The following is a 19,348-nucleotide window of genomic DNA, read 5'->3' on the forward strand; positions in this document are numbered from 1 at the left end:
AAAGGCTGGAAATATACACTGAATGGCCACTTTATTAGGTATACCTACTTAACAGTCAGTAGGTCACTCTTCAGCCCCTAGAACAGCTTAACAGTACAAGGCCTGAACCCTCAAACATATTAAATAGTGGAAGTTGGCCTAACCTGGCAGGTTAGGCCAACTTATACTATTTATTGGCCTATGCTAGGTTAGACCAACTTGTACCATTTAATGCATTTTGTGTCAGATGTAGAATAAGCACACTTATTCTACATCTCACTTATCCTGCCATACTGCCCAGGTAAGTTTGAAGTTCTGCTTAGAGATGATTTAATTTAGTAATAAATGCTTTTGAAAAGTCAACTTAAAAGATAGTTAAGAATGAGTGTTATAAATGTTAACAGTTAGTATACTATGATTACACGTTCAGTATACTTTTACAATGGATTGCAAAGTAATCATTTTACTTTATTCCATGCATGCCTCATTCTGTGATCAACTTTTTTCTAATATTTATATGACAACTGGATTGCGGAATGCCATGGTGGTTGGTTATAAAGATCAAAGATTAGATTCCATGTTTAATGTTCAGTGGTTAGTTTATTTAATCAGTAAATTCTATTCACAGTGACATGTCTTTTTATTTATATATCTCGTTTATATTACTTCATTCATTCATTTTTTTTTTTTTTTTTTTTTTTTTTGTCAAAAGAATCAAAGAATATGGCCTCTACTAATGCTAATAGTTAGAAAGAGGGAAAAAACAACCTAAATCTGGGTTTTATCACTTTTTCATGTGTTTTTATTTTAAGTTGAACTACCAGTCCAACTGTTATCATCATGCTTATAAAGCCCTGACCTACAATCAATTAGCAATTTGTACAAGTGCACCTATTATTTAATTTTAAATACTACCATATATAAAAATTTAATTGTTAAATTCTGACTGAGACTTTTTGAATAATATATGGTTTATCTTTGTAGATTCGTAACTAGATAAATACTGTGAACAAACATATATTGAAAAACAACCTTGATAATGTATAATAAATTAGTATCTGAATGGCTAAATGACACAAAGAAGCAGACTTATTCTACATTTGCAAAAAAAATAAAAACGGAGAAAAAAAAAAAAAAAGAGAAAGAGAAAGAAAAAAGAAAAACCCTTCACAATTTATTCATATTATTCATTACCAGAAAGTAACTATTCGTTTTCACCTCAAACTTTGCCAACTTTACCCTGGCCACTCTGGAAGAGAGAATTATTTTAATGATTTACAACACTTGCTGAAAGTAAGCTTCATGCAATTCAGTCTTCTCTTACTCCCTGGGATTTTTATTTTTGTGTACCCCCCCCCCCCTCAGTTCTCATCTAAATAGTGAAAATATACCTTTCTCATTATTTTACCCATTCCCTTTGGGGTCTTATGTAACTCAATCTCCCTCAAAGCATCGTGTTTCCAAGCTTCTCAGCCTAAACACTCTGTAAGTCACTCTTCATAAGAAAAATGCCTGTCACCCCCTTCACCAATCTGATCAACCTTCTTTGAATCATATCTAGAAGGCCTCTGCATTTTTTTTTAAATGTAATCTCCACATCTGAACATAAAATTCAAAGTGTGGTATCACTATGTCTTATAAAGAAATAAGCAAATTTTAAAGAAATAAAGAAACTTGCAAAGATGTAATAAATCATTAATAAAATTATATTTGCATGTTTACAGTGCATGGACACTGTCTTTTTTTATCATAAGCTTCCTTATTCCAAATTTAAATCCTCCCCTATTCCAAATTTAAATCCTCCCCTCTTCCATAGTGCATAAACTACTCCTAAGTTTCTGTTCCTTAGAGTAACACCTTGCATTTTGCAGTACTAAACCCTAGTTTCCAGACCACATTTGGAAACTGGTCAAAATCACTTCAAAGCAGCACAGCCTGGTTCTAGTTATTACCCCATTCATAATATGAATGGAGTATGATGACTGATACTTTTACAGACAAAACAAGAGGATCTATGCTTGCTTAGTCATGACAGAAACTTTAAATTAGAGAAAAGGCATTTAGCATTGGAAAACATAACAAAAGATTTCTATCTTTATTACAAAAATCTAATATTTTCTACATACCTTCACTTTTTCCAATACTACCTTGAGCCAAATAAAATCCATATAATTGTCCATGAGCACGAGTTAACTGTATTACTTGAGATCCGTCGGGATATAATTGAATTAGCTGACCAATAACATGTTGTGGGTCAACATTTGATTTTAGAGCAACCTGGGAACTGCAAATATAAGAAAAACAAACATTTCAAAATAAAGAAAAAACACAGAGTAATAGATAATTAATGATTTGCCTATTCATTTTTAAAATATCAATAGATAAAAATTTTATTACATGTTAACTGGTCAAAATATTCCAAGGTTGCATATGGTAACGGAGAAATATAAGAGAGAATAAGAAAATATGGAGAATTATAAATATTAAAAGTGGGGGGAGAATAAAGCTAGGCCACATTAGAAAGAAAAGTTGCAAACAGGTTAGTTAATACAGGAAAAAATGTGAGTGCCCTGATCTATAACCAAAAGAGAACCCCCTAAAAAAAAATAATAATTAATAAAATAACTAAAATATTATTAATAAATTATTGCTAATTATTATCATAATGGGATACACTGAATGATATATCAACAAGGGCTAGCACCCATCAATATATCCAAACAATAATCAGCAAAAGCTATCTGTGGTCATCCTGGAGTATAAAGAGAAAATCAATTTTTATTTACAGCTAGCACAACACATAGCAGACTCAATAAATATACACAAATGAAGAGAGGAGTTTAAAAAAAAATTGTATTCATCCAGAAGTAGTTGTAATAGGAAGATGAATTTTTTTTTGTTCGATACCTTGAAATCTCTATATCAACTACACAAAATTTGGTTTCAATCTGACAATTAATTTTTCTTTGCAGCACTAAATGAAGTGAAGTGTCACAATGGATAAAGTGGAATACAGATCAGTGATTTGGTTTCTCTTTCTGCAAGGAAAAAACACCTGAAACAATCCATGGAGAAATGGTCGCTGTTTATGGAAGATTACCTGACTTACAATGTTGTTGCACATTGGTATAAACAATTCAAACATGGAAGGACCTTAGTGCATGATGAAGAAATCCCAGAATGCCTAGCCACTGCTATAACAAAAGAGGGTGTTGCAAAAATTGAGGCATTAATCCTGTAAGATCGCTGTATTAGTGTCAAAGAAGTAGCTGCAGAGCTCCAATTTAGTGTAGGGTCTGTGGAGAACATCATCCATCAACAGTTGGATATGAGTAAAGTGGCTGCTAGATGGGTTCCCAGACTTGTGACCCCTTACCAGAAGAAGGAAAGGATAAAATATACACATGAAATGTTGTCAATGTGCCAGGAAAAGCAAGGAGTTTTTTTCAAGGCTAATCACCATGGATTCAACTTGGATCCCTAAACTAAACAAATGTCAAAACAATGGAAGAATGCAGAATCACCCCCCCCCCCCACCACAAAGGCAAAGGTACAACCAAGTGCTAGTAAGGTGATGCTATCAGTTTTTTGGGATTAGCAAGGTGCCATACTAACAGATTACTTTCAAAAGGGCTGTACTGTGACAGCAAGGTAGTATAAAGCTAAAGTTAAGTGCTGCTATAAAAGAAAAAAAAGATGGAAAAACTGTGAAAAGGTGCACAGCTGTTCCATGATAATGCTCCTGCACAATCCTCGCATGCTATATTGAGGTTGTGCTCACAAATGTGAGTTTGAAATATTGCTGCATCCTGCCTATTCCCCTGACCTTTTATCCTCAGATTTCTTCCCCTTTCCTGCCCTGAAGCCCTTTTGTCCTGGAAAACATTTTGCTGCTGATGATGATGAGGTGATTTCTGCTGCTGAGTTGCAGTTTCAAAGACAGTCAGAGGACTTCTACAAAACCGGTCTGCAGTTGAGAATATCTGTAACATCAGTAACATCTGCTACAGTGGATTTTAGGAGGTTCAGATGAGACATGGTTGCACATACAGAAAGGTTAATGACATAGCATCCAACAGCCATCCCACATTAAATGCCTGTATTTTCCAATTCATGAATCATACTAACATCTAAAATACTGCTAATGCACAGGCAAGCCCACAAGATTTATATTGGTATGTCTGAGCCAATATATAAGCACATAGGACTTATGACACAGTACACAATATTTCTGGAAAGAATATCCAAATACTTTTGGTTGTATAGTGAAGATGACGATACATATTTAACCCATAACTATTTTAAAATCTCTTCACTTGTTACATGGTATTTCTCAAGCAAAGTATGAGTATTGCCAAAGTATTTTAAGCTGGCTTTTTCTAATAATGTCCAAGCATTGCTTGAATGACTTCCAGAACAATTATTATAATTAATGTTCATAACTCCAACACTTCAATTTTCTTGTTACATGGATCCAACTGGTCAAGCTAGGTTGATGCTGGAGCTCTTGCAATTACTAATGACCTTACGCAATTTGTTTATTTACCTACCAAAATACTAGACAATCCTAACCACACACCCAACACTCTTGATCTTTTCCTCACTAACAACCCTTCTAAGTACACAGTTCATATTAATGGTCCTCAGATCACAACTTGGTGATGGTATCTTTTTGAAAAGTCTCTCTCACAATCATTCTTAACCTCATGTTGTTGTTGGTTTGTTGTTTAATGGGACAAGGGCTGCTAAAGCCATATTGTGCCTACCTCATGTTGTGTAGCATAGCGAGAATGCAAAATGGGATGATCTGCATGATATCAATTCCTCCTTTCCTTGATTGAATTACTGTTTAAATTTTCTGATTCTAATGTTTGATCAGTTCAATGTCAGTGAAATTATCCTTGTATGGATGAAATCCATTATTCCTCATTCAACCCTAAAATCTTACCATTCAAACACACTGGTACAACGTAATGTTTCAATATCATACACAATTTTTAACATTTCATATGTTTAAGAATAAAGTGGTTCCTTTATGAATAAAAGAACCACTTTATGGTGGCAGTGATCACAGTGTGCTGAAGTGGGATTTACTCAAAGAGGTAACTACCATCAAGGGTAAATGGAAGGGTTTTTGCTTTCATAAAGGTGACTATGATGGTCTGAGACAGTATTTAAATTCTATACAGTGTAACCAACTGATGATGTCACCAACAGCAAATTCAAAATGGGAAGCATTCAAAGAATTAATTTTGGAAACTACTAGGCTTTTCATACCAACTAAGAAATATTGTTCAAGATTTAGGCCTAAATGGATGTCAGATTAACTAATTAGACATGTGACAGAGAAGAAAAATGCATGGGATATATATAAAATAACAGATGACACACAAGCCTATGATAGATATAAGCTGGTCTGTAACCAAGTCACAAATGAGGTTAGGCAGGCGAAAGCAGATTATGAGAAATCTTTGGCAAAGAATGCAAAGAAAAACAGCAAAGAGTTCTTTACTTATTTAAACTCTAGAAGGAAGGGGATGAATCAGATTGGTCCACTTGATATCGATGGTTCAACTGTTGATGATCCTGCTCAGGTAGCTAACAAACTAAATGAGTATTTTGCATCTACATTCACCCATGAGGAGTTATTCAGGGAGGTGAATGCCAGAGGTGTATTAAACTCTGGCAGTAAGCTAGATAATCTTGTAATCACTGGTAATAGTGGAGGAGAAATTGTTGAAGATAAACATAAGAAAGTCACCTGGAGTGGATGGAATCTATCCAGTTATATTAAAGGAGGTGGCAAAGAAAGTAAACAAACCCTTAGCCACAATTATGAGAGCTTCCTTGGACTCAGGGGAGGTACCTGGAGATGTGCAAATGTGACCCCAATTCACAAAGGAGGATCAAAGGCTGACAAGTAATTATAGACCTGTGAGTTTAACTTCTGTTCCAGGAAAACGTTGGCACTAATGATATTAAGAGTAGAAGACCGGCAGAATTACTTAACAAGTACAGGTCACTGTTGAACAAAAGCCGAGAATTAGGGTTGAATTTGAAAGTGTCTGCAATTCTGCCCAGACACGATAGGAGGGAGTACATGATGAGAGCCTTGTCGATCAATTCGGCCCTGGAAAGATTGTGCAAGGCTCAAGGGGTAGAATTTTTTTCAGCCTGGTCTGTACTTGTTAACAGGAGAGACTGCTTCTACAGGGATGGGATACACTTAAACAGAAAGGGTGCAAGAATATTTGCTGATGCTATCGAGGCAGTGTTAGATGGGTCGGAAAACTGATAGCTTGGGGGGATACAAGGACTAATAGTTCAACAGTAGTCGTAGGCAGAGGTGAAAGTGATTCTTGCACAACTTCTATTAGAATAAGTAGCGACCTGGAGCTAGGGGTGTTGGGGGTTTCAGGGACGGATGGCAGTCATCCTGAAATAGGTGGGTATATGGGATGTGTTAGGGTAACTAGGAATAGGAGAATGTATGCTTGCATGTATACCAATTGCTAGAAGTATAGTAAATAAATTTGATGAATTTGAAGTGTTGGTCAAGACATCAAAGGCGGATATAGTTGGGATAGCAGAGACGTGGTGTCACGCAGATATAAGGAATGCAGAACTGGAATTTGGGGAGTACAATGTGTACAGAAAGGATAGACAGGATAGAAAGGAAGGAGGTGTTATGCTGTTAATTAAGAAAAACATAAAATCAAAAGAAGTGCACCCAGTTGATATAGATGAACAGTGCACTGTTGAGTCAGTTTGGTGTGATATTAGCACTGCGAAAGCAAAAATACGAGTAGGAGTGTGTTATAGACCTGAGGACTCGAATGAGTACAATGAACATAAGATAAACACAGAAATAGTGGGCTAGTAAATCAGAATGTCTTATAATGGGGGATTTTAACTTCCCAGATATTGACTGGAACTTGTCGGTTGGTCACTCACACACTAGTTAGACTTTTTTGGATTTATTGGATGATTGTTTTCTGCAGCAGCATGTTCGAGAGACAACCAGAGAGGGTAATACTCTTGATCTGGTTATCAGCAGTGATCATTCGTGTATTAAGAATTTGCAGATAAAGGAACCACTAGGAGGCAGTGATCACAGTGTACTGATGTGGGATTTACTTAAAGTTGTAATTACCATCAGGGGTAAAGGAAAGGGTTTTTGCTTCCATAAAGGTGAGTACAGTGGTCTCAGAAAGTTTTTAAATTCTGTACAGCGGGATCAACTGACGATGTTACCAACAGTAAATTCTAAGTGCGAAGCATTCAAGGAATTAATCGTGGATGCTACTAAACGTTTCATACCTATTAAGAAATATTGTTCAAGGTTTAGGCCTAAATGCTTATCTAATGAACTAATGAGACTCATAACAGGGAAGAAAAATGCATGGGATGCATATAAATTATCAAGCGACTCAGAAGTCTATGGCAGATATAAGCTAGTCTGTAATCAAGTCACAAAGGAGGTTAGGCAGGTGAAGGCAGATTAAGAGAAATCCTTGGCAAAAGATGCTAAGAAAAACAGCAAGGATTTGTTTACCTATATAAACTCTAAAAGGAAGGGGATGAATCTGATTGGTCCACTTGACATCAATGGTTCGACTGTTGATGATCCTGCTCAGGTAGCAAACAATCTGAATGAGTATTTTGCATCTACATTCACACATGAGGAATTATTAAGGTTTAAAAATGACAGAAGGTTATCAAATTGTAGCAGGATACTTAATGATTTTTTAATAACTGAGAGCAAAGTGGAGGAGAAATTGTTGAAGTTAAACATAAGAAAAGCAACTGTGGTGGATGGGATCTATCCAGTTATATTAAAGGAGGCGGCAAAGCAACTAAGCAAACCCTTAGCCATAATTATGAGAGCATCCTTGGACTCAGGGGAGGTTCCCACGGACTGAAGATGTGCAAATGTATCCCCAATTCATAAAGGGGGATCGAAGGGTGACACGCGTAATTACAGACCAGTTAGTTTAACTTCTGTTCCGAATAAAATAATGGAGTCACTGGTTAAAGATGCATTGCAGGATCATCTAGACAAGACTGCAGCAATAATTCAGACAGCATGGGTTTGTTAAGGGAAAGTCTTGTCTGACAAATTTGATAGGATACTATGATGTGGTTACAAAGGAACTGGATGCAAAAAATAATTTTGATATCATATATTTGGATTTCACTGTTGCGCATGAAACACTATTGTACAAATTGGAGCAGAATGGTATTAAGGGTAAGTTGCTAGGATAAAAGGATGGTTGAGTGGGAGAAGACAGAGGGTGGTAATTAATGGGGTTCCCACAGGGTTCGGTGTTGGGTCCACTGTTGTTTTGTATATTTATCAATGATATTGATGAAGGTATATCAGGCTTAATGTTGAAGTTTGCAGATGATAACAAAGATTGGCAGGGTTGTTAATGACAGTAATGGCAGTTGCTACTGTCATTAACAACTGTGTGGTACTACACTTAAGGTGGTAGAAAATGAAAAAGACCTGGGAGTAATTGTGCAGTCAGATATGAAGTTTTCTGAGCAATGCAGACAGGCTGCCAAGGCAGGTCATGGGGTTTTGTCAATGATATATAGGAATTTTGCTAGCAGGGAAAAGGAGGTGATTATCCCTCTGTATAAGGCAATGGTCAGGTCCAGCCTTGAGTACTGCGTACAGGTCTGGAGGCCTCATTTTAGGAAGGATGTAGATTTACTTGAGCGTGTAGAGAGAAGGGCACACAAAATTGGTGAGGGGAATGAAGGGATCCTCTTACCAAGAGAGGCTTAAGTTCTGCAAATTGCAGTGGCTGGAGACTTGGCACCTGCGCGGTGATCTGATTGAAGTGTATAAGGCCTTGAATGGGTTGAGCACGCTGAATTCTGATGGGATCCTTCCACTTGTTCAGATTACGAAACTAAGGGGGCATAAATTCAAATTAAGAAAAGACATGTAGAATAGATGTGTGGAAATTTGCCTTTAGCCAGCAGGTGGTTAATTGCTGGAACAAACTTCCATCTGTCGTTGTGGAAGTTGATAGGTTGAATAAATTTAAGGAGGAACTGGACAGGCATTTGGAGGGAATGGTGTGATTTTTTTTTTTTTTGGCTGATGCTGCATAAGCTCATATACGTGATTTCTTGCATCACATGCCACTACTACTATACTACTACTACTACTACTTCCATTTATTTTCGAACTCACTGAACATGACCGACAGCCCCAGTCCAGGAACTTTATCACCACACCTTGTATTTTGACAACACTCTGTATTTCTAAACTGAACATTTTTTACTTGCTTCCTGTGACGAAATTTCCTCTTAATTCTATAATATTATTATGAAACACCCATAATGTTAATATACATTGCATAACCCTATAAATAAATACTTTTTTTGACCCTACATATATGCAAAAACTTACCATCATCAACAAATTTCTTAGACAGCTTATAATTTCAAAAATTTTAAGAAAGAGGGAAAAAAGATTCCTAGGCCTAGGGAAATTCTGTAGGATAACCAATGACTAATTTAATTTGAGAATTAAAAAACTTGATGAAAATGCTATCTTATATTAATCAGATAAATATGTTTGGAATAGAAATTAAAATGTATCACAAAAAAGGATACATTCAATTACTGAAACAATTTCATTAAAACAGAGTATGATATGTAAATGTCAACTGTTTTAACATTGTGCTATCACTAACTCAAACCTTAGCCAACCACCTTTTCCACCCATGCATAGTTCTATCTCTGCATACATATTGTCATTTCTAAAGGTGACTGGAAAGTAAGGCAGAAGAACACATGAACTCCTTTATTACACAATTCATTACACTTAGTGGATTCTCCACTTCTCTTGAATAATAGGGTGGGCTTCTCTCCATTTTCCTGGCCAATTCACATGCACGTTACATAGATTTATCTCAACAAATCAGTTCAGTAGCACATATTTTTCTTATAAAATGGAAATTGTACTTACAGCTGTTTCTCCATGGAAGCACTCCTCTTTTGCTTGCTGCACTTTCCTTTTAATCTTTTAAGGAATGACTTTCTGTTACTACATTTAGTTATACTAAGACTAGATTCATCTTGTTTGTATACCTCAGCTTTAGGCTTTTGATTAGACAGATTTCCGGCTATATCCTTTTTCCTGGGAGAATATATCTGTTCACTTGCAGTCCGATAAAATGATAACTTGAAGGAATTTGCTAAAGCATGCAAACATCTCAAGATGGGCATCCTGAAGAAAAAGCAAGAGGAGACTCAATTATGCATCATAAAATAAAAAAAAACAAAAGTATTACTTATCCAGAGAATTATCAATGTTCTATTTGAAAAATTTAAGTTCTGAAAAATAATCAAGTACAATGTTAATAGAAAGTTATCAGAATTATTGTTTTCTTAACTACTAAAATGCTTGTGATGTTGACAATAAATAACATGGGCATAGTTCTAGGACCTCCCAATATATTGTTTGGAACATAAAAGTAACTATTTTACAGATTTATTTATAGATTTACTTCCCAGTGACAGAAGAAATTTAGCATGTTCCTTTGTGTTGGTGCATGTGTGTGTGTACAAAATAGGGCAGCATTTTAAATTAAAAAATAAAGTATAGTTGTGTGTGCTGCGCACCAACACAATTAAGGCTGTGAGGTGTCTGGATGTATTTTTTTGGATTTGCTTTTTTCTGGATGAAAAACTCTGGATGAAAGTTTCACGAATAAAATCATGCAATCTTAGCCCGAGGCTGAAAATTCAGGAAACATTGAAAAAAAAAACCATAAAAATTCCTTGCATCAATTGACTTAGGCCTTTTATATCAATTGTAAAAGGCCTTAGTGTTGCTGTTGATTATTACCAGTGTGGCAATTTAAAGAATATCTCATCAGATCAGCATAATTTGTGATGAAAATTTATAATAGATAAATTACTTTTAAATGTATATTGTTAAACTACAAAGTATATGTAACAAATTAAGTTAATAAATTAACATATACATGCGCTCATAAATTTTATGATGAAACCTATGCTAAATTTATCAATTAACTAATTTTAAACACCATTCTGAGTTGAATTATTTAAAAATGCTACGGCAGGTAAAGTCATGGGGGGTCAGTATAATCTGTGAATGCAGATAGGCTGCTAGTACAGCTTAGTTTTGTCAATAATGTACAGAAATTTTAGCAGCAGAGACTGGGAACAAAAGCCTCATTTTAGGGTGGATCTGTTTGGAACAAGTGTAGAGCAGAGCAATGAGAATAGTGAGGGGAATAAAACTGTAATCTTACCAAGAAAGACTTCAATTATGCAAGTTACTAACAAAAATAAAGTTCATACTAGTGCAACAAGACACAGAAAAATTAGGGATGAGAAGTGGTAATTAATAACCATATGCAGTGCTTTGATAAATGTAAGGTACTGCATATGGATAGCAGTAATTCCAGAATAACACACCAATTAGGTGGTACAACACTGAAGGTGGTCAAGAATGAGAGCGACCTAGAGATAATTGTACGGTCTGGTATGAAGCTCTCTGAGCAGTGTAGACAGGCTGCTAAGACAGCTCATGGGGTTCTGTCAATGATATGTAGGAATTTTGCCAGCGGGGAAATTAAGGTAATTATCTCTTGTATAAGGCAATAGTTAAGCAGCACATTGAGTACTACATACAGGTCTGAAAGCCTCATTTTAAGTAGGATGCTGACCTTTTGGAATGGGTGCAGAGAAAAACAGCCAGATTAGTGAAGTAAACTGCAGTGCGTGGAAACTAAGCACTTGTGAGGAGACTTTAATCTTTCTTGGACAACAAACTTAAGGGGACATGAATTTAAATTGAAAAAGGATGGTTGTGGGATAGAGGTGCAAAAATGTTTTCAGCCATAGAGTAATCTAGTGTATTATGTCTGCACAAGTGTGCATGCGTGCATGTTAATGTGCCGATGTGCATGTTATTCAGGCTGAAAAACACAAAATAACTCACATGAAACATATTACTTCCTCTGCCTGAAATAACCTAACTTTACAAATTCCTCCAGTGATATAAGGAAATCGAACCCAGACCTCTTCAAACGAGTGGCAAGAAGTGATATCACCATACTGTCATGTAGGATAAGAATTCTAATAACAACAACATATCATAAGGAAACAAAATGAAATTACCTTACTGCCATTTCACTTTAATATAGTGGATCTCATATAGTGGATACTTTAGTGGATACTTTTCTTGGGGAAATTTTACTCAAACAATTTGAACTCCCTTAAGCAGTTATTGTACCTAAGGGAGTTCAAATTGTTTGAGTAAAATTTCCCCAAGAAAAGTAAGGGAATTAATTTAATTTCTATCTCCCTAAAAGGTTTTCCTGCTCAAGATCAAATTATTTGCTCCCTTCAAAAAAACTAATAATGTGTCAAACATCTTAAGCAGGCTTTACTTGTAATTATGAATCTATAATAGCATAAATCTACTGGCATTAATGAACTCATTAATGCACACTGATATACCCCATGAAATTAATTTAGATGTCAAAATTAACTTACTGAAAAGAAATACTAACATTTTATTAACATATCAGAAATCACAAGAACAGTTTATTCCCTACCAATGCCAGAATTGCTTGCTAAGGGATAAATTATTTCAGGGACCTCAGATCATTTTAGAAAAATTTAACCATTTCAAATAAAAACATTTAGAAATGTTTCAGCCAGTATAACCAATATAATGTTTCAACCCTGAAGGACAGGCCTTTCTTAGGCCTCATACTACTTACTAAACTTACCTGTACCATCAAAATAAACTTCCACCTACATTACTAGCTGATACTAGTAATATGTCAAATGCAGCATAGTATACACTGTCCTACCAAAAGTCAGAGGACATTAAGTTATGAACAAAACATTATTCAAAAAAATTAAGTGTTGATCCACCTTTGGTCGTAATGACAGAAGATTTTCTACTCATTAGTAGAGAGCTGGTAGTATTTCCACTCCCTTCCCACCTTTGAAACATTTGTGAGCTTCATTAATCAATGGGGCTGTCTTCACCTTGCCCTAATTCTACATTCCAATTCATCTCAAAGATGTTCTAAGTTGAAGCTAAAGTTCCATTGGCTATTTTTAAATCATACATTCACAATTGTTGCTTTGTTACATGGGGACTTTGTTGTGTTGGACGGAAGAATGAATGTCACTTCCCTTAAATTTCCACAGTGTAGGGCACACAAATTACCAGAATGCCCAGCAGACCTAGTCCATACTATAAAAAACACCACAGATCATGATACCACCATCACCTACTCCTCCCAAGCCTTGCAGCTGGAACAATGCATTCGGGCAGTAAGCTTCTTCAAATATCCTCCATATCTGGACACATCGGTCAGGCTGGAACAGCCCATGTGACATGACTGTCACTCTACAGGACTAATTTTCATCAATCCACAGTCCAAGTTCAGTGTTGCACCATGCCAGTCAAAAGTGTGGTCACTTTTTTTTGTTATCAAAGACTAGTTATTGGTCTGATGGTGAGATGAAGTAACTAGCTGTTTCAAAGCAGATCAGTCATTATTTCATGTCTACACTTCTTGGACTCAGGGTCACTTCTGGAGTTCCACTTTGTGAGCATGCTAAATGTGTTCTTGGGAATGTTTAATTCCTGGGAAATAGCGCACACACACGCACACACACACACAGAAACTTTTCCTACACAATGTCCAACAATCATTCCCCTCTGAAACTCGACTAGTACTTTCCATGTGCTCATTATTCAGCATGCACATATGAAATAATTTACAGGCTAACTGTTGATTAGCTTTATATCCAAAATATTTGAATATTTCATAGTCACACACAATCTCCTGCAGAGAGGTGTTCCATGACTTGGTAGGAACTGTGTGTATGTGTTAATTTTTCATTTAGAATGCAAATATGACATTTACCAAGAATATCTTATGTATAAATGTTAATTGACATGTTGAGAATGCAGGCATTACAATTTAAGAAGAGAACACTTCACTACATTTAAGAATAAAAACCTTTCACATGAATAAATCAAACAACTTAGAGAGAGAGAGAAAGAGATATATGCTTTTGTGTTAAGAGCCCTCTCTGTGGGTGTTTCTCAGAGACAGCAGGAGGGCAACATTATATCAAGAAAATTAATTTGTTTACATTGACCAATGCCAAAAGTAACAAATGAATGAGAACATGTACTCTGGTCAATCATTCTGCACATACCACTTTTTCTTTTGTTATTTTTGGTTGCTTTGTCATTGTAAACATATTGTTTTACTATTATCCTCACCCTTCTGCTTCTGAGTAATATCTACATAGATCGAAACTTAAGGTCTCCCCAAAGTTTAATTTATTCATATTAAAGATTTTAATTCTTAATCATACTCATGTGTTTACTTATGATTTTTTAATTGATGTTTCTTCATATTCCTTTTCCTTTTGTATTTAAGTTTAAAAACATTTATAATCTGATTTGGGGTATGTCTCCATTTAATTTTGCTAATGGATTGCTACACCCTTAGATGAAAAAATGATCACTGAACATTTAATGTAATCATTATTTCAATATGTTGGTGCACAACCAAAGTGAAAATTTGTTTCGTTATTCCATAGGAGTATTTTTAAGCCTTTGCTTTTCTGATGCAGTATCTCAAGTCTGAGAGATTTAGGATTCAACAGTAACAGCAAATATAAGAGATAAGCTTTCTTATCTTTCTCTTAACTTTAGTTAATTTTTATTTATTTTACTCCCAAGCCAAGCACTATGCTCCAATAAAGAGGTGTGTGTGTACGTATGGTGTCTGTTGAATACATGTTCAAGGACTAGTTTGCAAGCTGATGGGAATGAAAAAACCCAGAATACTTAACAGAGAAAACTCTAGATCCAACTAAGACCAGCAACATTAAAAAAAAAGTTAAAGAAATTCCTTTAGTTACAGAAAGAATATGAAACCAGACTTTACAAAATGTTAATAAATATCCATCAACTAATTAAGCTGAATAAACAAGAATGTTGCAATTTATTAGTTAATTTTTTTTACCTGCTTTGCACTGAACCTTGGGAATGTGAATCGAATACTTTTGCTGAAGATGGAGACAAACACTGTGGATGACTGATGGTTTTATGACCTAAATACAAAAATGTGTTTAATTATATAAACAATAACATTGTATTATATAAACAATAACATAATATAGAATGACTGCCAGTAAATTATTCTTATAATAAACTGCATCTTATAATCAGTTAACAATATGCAACATACTCTTGTAAAACCATTAACCGGATGTATGATAACAGAACATTAAATTCCCATAACCTCATGTAACTTGTTTGGATATGTTCCCAAAGACTTGCAAATAATTCAAGTTTTTTAAAATGAAATATGAATAAATATAATTACTGTACATACCTGATACACTAATCTTGTGTGAAAAATTCATTCAAAGAAAGCCAATGAGTTGCCTTTTTACATCATAAAGAATCTAAATAATAACAAATGGTGACATTGTGAAGGTCTCTGACAACATTACTGCTCCTTTCAATGTTGGAACTGGAATCTTCTATGACTTCTACTATCTCTTCTACCTTCAACATGATTTTTCTTAGATGTTTGTGGTTCAAGTCTCTTTGAAGGAATGTTGGAGATTCCATCACTACTATCATTCCTATTTTCAATTTGAATTTGTGCCTGCAACTCAATCAAATCATTGGTAATGAGGTTTTCACTATGAGTCCCTAGCAACTCATTTGCATATTCAGTATCCACTTCCAGTCTGGAGCCTCTCAATCCCCAAGTGTAGCTTAGGGATTGAAAGGTTCCAAATTTTAAAATTTTACAGATTTTTGAGAGGTTGAGCAGTCTTAAGAGTACATTTCAATAAATATTAAGCACAAACAACTGAACTTAATTACATCTGTAAATATTTATAATGACTATCTTGTCTATTTGTTTTTTGCAGGTAGCAGAATTTAAACTGCACACATAATGCAATGGCCTTAACTCTCACAACAGAACAAACTTGCCTTTGCAGTGAGTTGTTCTGATATTGCACTACTTTCAACATACAGCTTTGGTTATATTGCAACTTTGAAAACTGATTTCATAACCAGAATGCAGCTCACATCAAATAACTTCTTTACAAATATTTTATCTACATGTTGGCACTAGACATTACCTACCTAATGAGATCCCAATTAGTTTTGAAACAGGCTGTCACATGAGTTGCAGCTTTCAAACAAATGGCCAATTAACCCTATGACATGGCCATCTGCTTGAAAGTAGTGCAATACTAAGCAACCCATTTTCAAGTTCTTTCTGCTGTGAGAATTAAAAGTATTTCATTACCTAAGTAATTTAAATCCTGCTTACCACAAAAATAGATTAAACAACAAGATATTCCTGCAAACATCTTATAAAGTAAGAACTACCACTGTTTTTGCATGGATTATTAAAGACAAATGCAAACTTTCACACTCTCGGCAATCACAGGAATTGGGAGTGTACGAGTATTGTAGTTGCTAACTAGGATAGCATCATATTGCCAAAGACACAAAACTGCACACAATTATGGATATATGTATGTATATCAAGCAAATGGTATAAGTATGGAATGTACAGTAAAGTAAATGAGAGGATTAGGTGTACAAAATCACAAAAAAAAAAAAAGAAAAAAAAAGCATATACAGTAAACTCTAAAATCCAACATCCTTGGGGATTAAGGTGCCAGATTTTAAAATTTTCTGAATTTTTCAGAGGCACATTAAATGGTTAAGCAGTTTAATTAGAGTAGTACATTTCAATAAATATTAAACACATACAACCTGAATTTACTTATAACTGTAAACATTTTTAATGACAATCTTGTCCTCTGATCTTTCAGGAAGTAGGATTTAAACTGACATATAATGTCAGTTTAAATCCTACTTCCTGAAATCATGCAGTCTTAATTCTCACAGTAAAACAAGCTTGCTTTCATAATGAATTGCCCTGGTATTGCACTACTTTTAACAGATAGCTTTAGCTATAATACAACTTTGTAAACTGATTTCGTATACCACACATAGCAGCTGGCATAAATGTTAATTTATGCCAGCTGCTGTGTGTGGTCTCTTCTTAGATAGGCAGGTGGCCTATCTAAGAGGAGACCTGCCTATCATTAGTCCTAAAACATGATTTCACAGCAGTCTCATCTTTTACATAATTGCCAATTAAACACCTTTTGGTGAGGCCATGTTTGAAAATAGCACAGTACCACAACAACCTGCTACAAAGGGAAATTTGTTCTGCTGAGAGTATTAAGAACCATTGCATTATCCATGAAGCTTAAATCCAACTAGCACAAAAACAGATTGAAGAACAAGATACATACCTGCAAGAATCTTGTAAAGAACAAAATGTCACCTTTATTTTGGTTTTTTTTTTTTTTTTTTTGATTTGGTAGTTGTTGGCGCATCAGCTTCTGTGGCCATATTGCACCTCCCAAGGTTTTTGCAGTACTTTGATCCAAGCCTGAGGCAGGAATCGAACCCGCGACCTTTGGGTTGCCGGGCAGGTACTTTACCCACTCGGCTAGCCCGGTCGGCCCTTTATTTTGTGTGGCTTCTTAAAAACAATTGTGTTTGTCGATATGAGTGCTGGATATTGTATGTGTGTGTGTGTGTGTGTGTGTGTGTGTGTGTGTGTGTGGTAAAAATACCATGTCTGTTACACAATACATCATAATAAAGGGAAATCAGTGAATTATAACATCATACTATTTCAAGAATAAAGAATTTAATTTACTGACATTGTTTAAAATATCACTGATATAAAATTAGTTTTTTATGACAACTTTTTTAGAGTATTCTTTTATTACAGCATTTATTCTCAACTCTTGCATAATGTAGCCACTTCAAAAGTGAGTGTAAGCCAGAGTTTGTCAATGGAAGGACAATAATGTCCTAGGACAGCAAAGAAAAAACAAAACACAGAGCAGCATTCTTTTCTCAAAGGATAATTACCTCTTTGCTCCTACTAGCAAAATTCCAGTATCACAGATACACCATGTACTGCCCTGGCAGCCTGTATACAGTTTGTTATTGCTTGTTATTTGGTTTTAGGAGCATTAGCAACTAAGGCCATATTGCTCCGGGAATATACGGTGGTCATTCCCTGACCTTTCCGCATCCTAGGTATTTAGTGGTGACGGGCTCAAACCCCAGTCTAATCAAGAAGTGTGTGCTATGCACTGCAGCTCCTTCCCACCTGGCTACGGAGGTGCCCGCCTATATACAGGGTGTTTAGGGGAGGTAGGTAACATCTAAAGGAATGTGAATCGCATAGGAACTCATAACCGGAAATGTCATGGGAAAGTAGTAGCAGAGGCACAAGAAGCAGAAATGACACAAGGCAGTAATTAGTGGCAAACATTTATTTGACATAATATTAACAATGGAGTACGAGATGGATGCATTTCATGATGTTACAACAGATGCTCAAAGGTTCCACCATGAGAAGTAATGCATGCGTAACACCGACGCAGCATGGATTGGAGGACATGGTCGAACACACCTGGAGTTTCTTTGACAGTAGCAGCAGCGCAGACGAGTCTGGCCACGAGATCCATTTCCGTCTCCACAGGTGATTCATACACGAGAGATTTGAGGGCCCCCCACAGAAAGAAATCAAGGCTCGATAAATCAGGTGAGCGTGGGGGTCAGGCAACGGGTCCACTACAGCCAATCCATCGATGCCCAAAACGCCTGTTCAAACAGTCACGAACACACCTTCCATAATGGGCAGATGCCCCGTCATGTTGAAACCAAATGTTGCGTCTCACATCTGCTGGAACATCATCAAGTAACCCTGGTAGAACTTGTTCAAGAAAGATCCAATATTTAGCGGAGTTCATGTGGGATGGTAACAGGTATGGGCCGACTAAGCAGTCACTGACCATACCTGCCCACACATTTATTGCAAAGCGATGTTGTGCCGCATGGAGGCGCACACCGTGTGTGTTGTTGTGAGCCCACACATGAGCATTGTGCTGATTGGATAAGCCTCATCCGTGAACAAAACATAGGCTGGAAAGTTCAATTCTTGAACACTTTCTTGGAGAAACGACTGCAAAAGCCACACATGCAAGATGATCTTGGGGGGAGCAGTAACTGAACCCTTTGGAGATGAAAGGGGTGTAAGGAATCGTTGTGACAGACACGCTGTACACTGCAACGAGACACTCCTAAGGCAGAGGCAATGGCACGTGTGCTGGTAGTAGGATTATTCTGGATGGCATTCAACACACTTTCTTCCATGGCGGGAGTTCGCGTCAAATGTGGTCTGCCCGCACTACTTCTGTTACCTCTAAA

At 36.0% G+C, this 19,348-nt stretch overlaps 1 protein-coding gene across 8 annotated transcripts in view; it reads right to left on the bottom strand.

Annotated features, from left to right (window-relative positions):
* LOC150089437 (uncharacterized) overlaps positions 1-19,348 on the bottom strand; it is a 93,936-nt gene that overhangs the window by 10,180 nt on the left and 64,408 nt on the right. For 7 of the 8 annotated variants that reach the window (XM_090368589.1, XM_090368595.1, XM_090368593.1 and 4 more), the window contains 3 exons: positions 15,039-15,126; positions 9,968-10,228; positions 2,106-2,263 (listed from right to left, as the gene is read on the bottom strand). In XM_090368589.1, the coding sequence (XP_090224715.1) occupies positions 2,106-2,263; positions 9,968-10,228; positions 15,039-15,126 (507 nt within the window). The remainder of the gene's footprint in view (positions 1-2,105; positions 2,264-9,967; positions 10,229-15,038; positions 15,127-19,348) is intronic. The other variant, XM_090368596.1, reaches the window with a different exon arrangement.

This window comes from Mastigoproctus giganteus, chromosome 2 (genome assembly GCF_048544385.1).
Source record: "Mastigoproctus giganteus isolate SK-2022 chromosome 2, ASM4854438v1, whole genome shotgun sequence".
NCBI lineage: Eukaryota > Metazoa > Arthropoda > Arachnida > Uropygi > Thelyphonidae > Mastigoproctus > Mastigoproctus giganteus.